We start from the raw sequence: 4,124 nt of genomic DNA on the forward strand, positions 1-4,124 counted from the left end.
AAGAGTGTTACATGTTTGTGGATGATAATAATCCAAAGGCTCCAATTGTGCTCCATTTCCCATTGGTGAATGACACCTTCCAGAAATACAAAGCTCCAGGTAAGGGAGCTGTATCTTAAAGAGCTATTTTTACAATCCTTTGGGTATGTTGCTGGGGAAAATTCAGTGGGTTCAGTGTCCCTCCTTTCATTCTTCTTAGTATTACCCTGTAATTATTAAATTGTTACTTTCATCTAAGGCAGAATCAGCTTCCACTAGTTTTTTGGAAGGGAGAGTGGGAGAAGAGGCTGACAAAAAAAAAAAATCTAAAGGCTGGAAGAATCAAAATTAGGCAATATTTTTGCTTCTTTGTGAACCTTTCTGCCCCGATACCTGATTTTATTACTTCTAATTACTCTGAATATATAGGAAAGCACTATAAATCAGATTAAATAAGTTCATTTGTTTACTGGATATGAATAAACCACTAAGCAGCAAAGTGTTGGGGACCAATCTGTATGTCAGATCATGTAACTCAATGCTAAATGGCCTGTGTCCTTGTAGTGTAAGGTCAAGTGATAAACGATCCTTGCTTTATTTAATGTGATTAATATAGATTGTAAGGCCCACCTCAATCTATCAAGGAAGAACACTGGCATGAAACAGAGCTATACCTTTAAGAAGAGACAGACAAAATTAAATGTCCTATTTCTCCCTTGCTGGGAGGAAACAGCATCCTGAAGAAAACCTTTGGAATACATCAAAAGGAATGTGCAAGACTGATGCAGGCAAGGGAGATCTAAGGCACTCTGTTAATGCTATCTGTATTAATACTATAATGATTGCCAGGCCCTGGCTGCGTTTCTTCATCAACGATGAAGAGTTTCAAAGTATTGGGCTTGAATATGGCTCAAGACTACTATTTCTATAATAGCAACAACCAAAAGTGTTTTTAGCAAATTACTTTAACATTCATCTTTCAAGATTGGTATTTAAGTTTAAGTGGTAGGGTGCTAAAAATACAAGTTACCATATTTTGAAGAGTATATACTAACCTCCTAAGTTCAGTTGAACTCAGGGTGTTAGTGTCTTTTGTTTTAGTGTAGAACAGCACTTCCAGGAAGAATTGAGCTTTGTATTTCCTATTTTGAGCATGATCATCATGGATGCACTAAACAATTTATCTCAATGAAAATGTATTTTAGTCCTGTATTTTGAAGTCTAGTGGAAGTAGAAAGGGTAATAATACTTTACCTTCAGCTTCTGAGCATTTTGGATCCTGAAGGAGCTGAAATCTCTGAGGAGGAGCTTTGGGGAAAAAGTTAAGGTTCAACAGAGTTATCTGTGATATCCTCCTTGCAGAATCCAAGTAAAATGAGTACATCACAGCTGGGTTTTTGTGTTGTGGTTTGTTTTTTTTTTTTTTTCTCCTTGCTGCAGGAGTTAAACGTGAGTCAGAAGAAGAGAAATCCTTTGGTGACTTCATCATCGAGGCAAAAGATTCTCCTTACCGTACACTAAATTTCACCTTTGAGCCATATGATTTCAGTAGGTTAGTGGAAGTGAATCGCTACAATGTTCTGAACAGCAAGGACACTCTTTTCAAAACCCTAAACTTGGCTCTGCAAAGGAGAAAGTTGAAGAAAGTCATCAATACGTCCAATACATGAGCAGCTTCTATAGCTGAGGATACAGACAGGCTGCAGTGTAAGAGAGCCATGTGGTTCAAGACAGAATACTGATAACCAGAATGCTGGAAACTGTCATCTTGGGAAGGGAGTAGTACATGTGACACTGAAAATTCATTCCAGATAAGATGCTCTTATGAAAACCCAAGGGATGTACAGTACAGCATGGATGTTGCTTTGTCATGTGGGGAAGAGTAAGGAATTATCTAGTCCAGTATCTCATCTTACAGTGACTGATACCAGATGACTAGGGAGGTCTGTTCAAACAGTTCAAGCATCTGGAGAATAATCTTCCAAACTCTACTGAATGAAGCACCTCTTTTTGTCAAAGGTGTGATGGTGTTCGAGGAAACACTGATTTCTTCTATACGTTCCTCTCTTGCTTTTTGAACCTCCCTCCATGAACTTTTACAATTTACATCATTTGGCAAGGAACTCCACAGATTGTAACTATGCACTGAGAGAGAAAATGTGTCCTTTTACTTTCAACTTGCTACTGGCTGATGCCCATGTACTTTCAAGACTGAACAATCATTGTCTGTTTTCCATTTTTGCCATTCGTGGTCTCAAAGATCTCTGTGATATTTCCTTACTACCCTTCTCAAGGATTATAATGGATTTTAATCTCCCAGTTCAATATAGAGTACCTTACTTTGGTAACCGTTTGTTTTTGAGGAAATAATAGTTCCCTTTTTTGTATTTAACAATTAAAGACCCGTCACGGGATTGTGTTGCTTCTTCCTACAGTTTGATCATCACAAGCTGATGAAACTTCAAAAATGTTATAAGTCTCATCTTTCTCTTTCTGTGTAAGAGGAAGGAAGGCTCCTTTGAAGAGCCTGAATTAGATATTTTTTTCCTTACACTTGGGCTTGCAATTCAGCCAGACTTTTGTTCAAGGAATTTGTCTGCGTGTCTATATATTTTTAGAACGTCAATATTCAAGGTAGGCACGTTATGAATGTGAATGAATAAAATAATGTTAGATGCTGCTGTGCTATGGGATGGAATTCACCTCACTTTGCAGAAAGCTCAGAGAAAAAGTACTGAATTATGCAGTTGGAAAATATCTAATACAAAAGGGCAGCAAACAAACACTGTTTACTTTTGTGGCCTTTACATTGAGCTGAATGTACTGATTCTGTATTGAAAATGGGAGACAGGAAACTTGTCTTTTCTGAAATGATGTAAAGGCTTATAAACAGGTATGATTCTTGATATATTTTTAATGTGTTTCTCTTAATGAATATTAGTTTTGCTAATGTGCTTTTCATAGTTTTTCTTATGAACACTTGTCTTGATATATTTTTCCTTATTCCAATAAAAAGTAAGCAAAAAAGTCAATGTAATACTGTATTGCATAGTTTCTTTTATTACATCAGGATACCTGACAGTGGGAAAGTGACTTACCAAGTCCATCTCGGACTGGTGCTGCACAGCAGTAGAAAGTAATCTCTTAATTGTGAGACTTGTCTTTGAGTAAGCATGGCTCAAAACTGAATTTTGTAGACTTATTTCAAACAGTGACTTCACCTGGGTGATTAAACTTCCTTGATATCTGGAAGGACGTATCCTTTATGTCCTTAGCATTTATTTCCTTAAGCTGAAATAAGAGAAACAGCAGTTTAGTGTTATTATTTTTCTTTATAATTGGTGCCACACAGCTACCTGCTTTGTGGGATTTGGACATCTGTCATATTTACTGAGTGACTTTTGTATATTTTTTCCACATAAGATTTTCAAGTATTCTTGTCTCAGCTGCCTTTCAGCCTGCTGCCATGCCTTTGAAAGTTTGTTTGTAGTAGGATGGGAGTTTCCCTTGTTCCTCCTGAGTTGTTCCTTTTTTTTTTCCTGATGTGAATCTGAGTTGAGCTGCATGGTTTGATTTACTTCTGCTTTCTTGGTTTTGACGTCCTTTTCTAATTGCAGATGCTTGGACACTGTGAAGATGTAGGTATTTAGATACCAGCATATAGATGGGAAGGTGGAATGTTTTTCTCCAAAAACTGTATCTGCTCAAATTTGCTAGGCATATACAATGGAGTCTTTTGAGGCACAGCTTCCCTGTAAGCTCTTCCACAGTGGTAGGGTGGCTTTGTTGGAACAAGATATGGGGCCCTAATAGTTAATTTCCTAAACTGGTGTGTAAGTAGCCACCTCATTTGAAACTCCATGTTATGGCAGGAGAGTTGTCCACAGACAAGTCTGTGCACTCACTGTACAGCATATGTTCTTCAGTCTTGTTAAAAGGCTTCTTGTCTTGTAGGAGGAATGTGTCTTTTGTCCTGGCATTTAAATTCAAGCCTAGTTATTAAGGAGAAATCCAGTCTGGCATCCCAAGTCAAAGGAACATTCAGGAGAAATGGGAAGCAGGTGTGGTTCCTGCCCCCACCCCCTGAGTCCCAGGGTTGGTTAGAGCTCTCTCACAAAGGAGTGCCAATGGAGAAAGGAGCCCTG

The 4,124-nt window shown here is 38.0% G+C and overlaps 1 protein-coding gene across 1 annotated transcript in view; it reads left to right on the forward strand.

Annotated features, from left to right (window-relative positions):
• The window catches only part of PLA2G4F (phospholipase A2, group IVF), a 27,702-nt gene extending 24,708 nt beyond the window's left edge, over positions 1-2,994 (forward strand). Inside the window, 2 exon segments of the mRNA XM_009319214.1 lie at positions 1-99; positions 1,420-2,994. The exon segment at positions 1-99 is cut by the window's left edge and continues 100 nt beyond it. Of these exon segments, the coding sequence (XP_009317489.1) occupies positions 1-99; positions 1,420-1,649 (329 nt within the window). The 3' untranslated portion in view covers positions 1,650-2,994.
• The last annotated feature ends 1,130 nt before the right edge of the window (positions 2,995-4,124 follow it).

The sequence above is a fragment of the Pygoscelis adeliae genome, unplaced genomic scaffold, assembly GCF_000699105.1.
Source record: "Pygoscelis adeliae isolate BGI_AS28 unplaced genomic scaffold, ASM69910v1 Scaffold22, whole genome shotgun sequence".
Classification (NCBI taxonomy): domain Eukaryota; kingdom Metazoa; phylum Chordata; class Aves; order Sphenisciformes; family Spheniscidae; genus Pygoscelis; species Pygoscelis adeliae.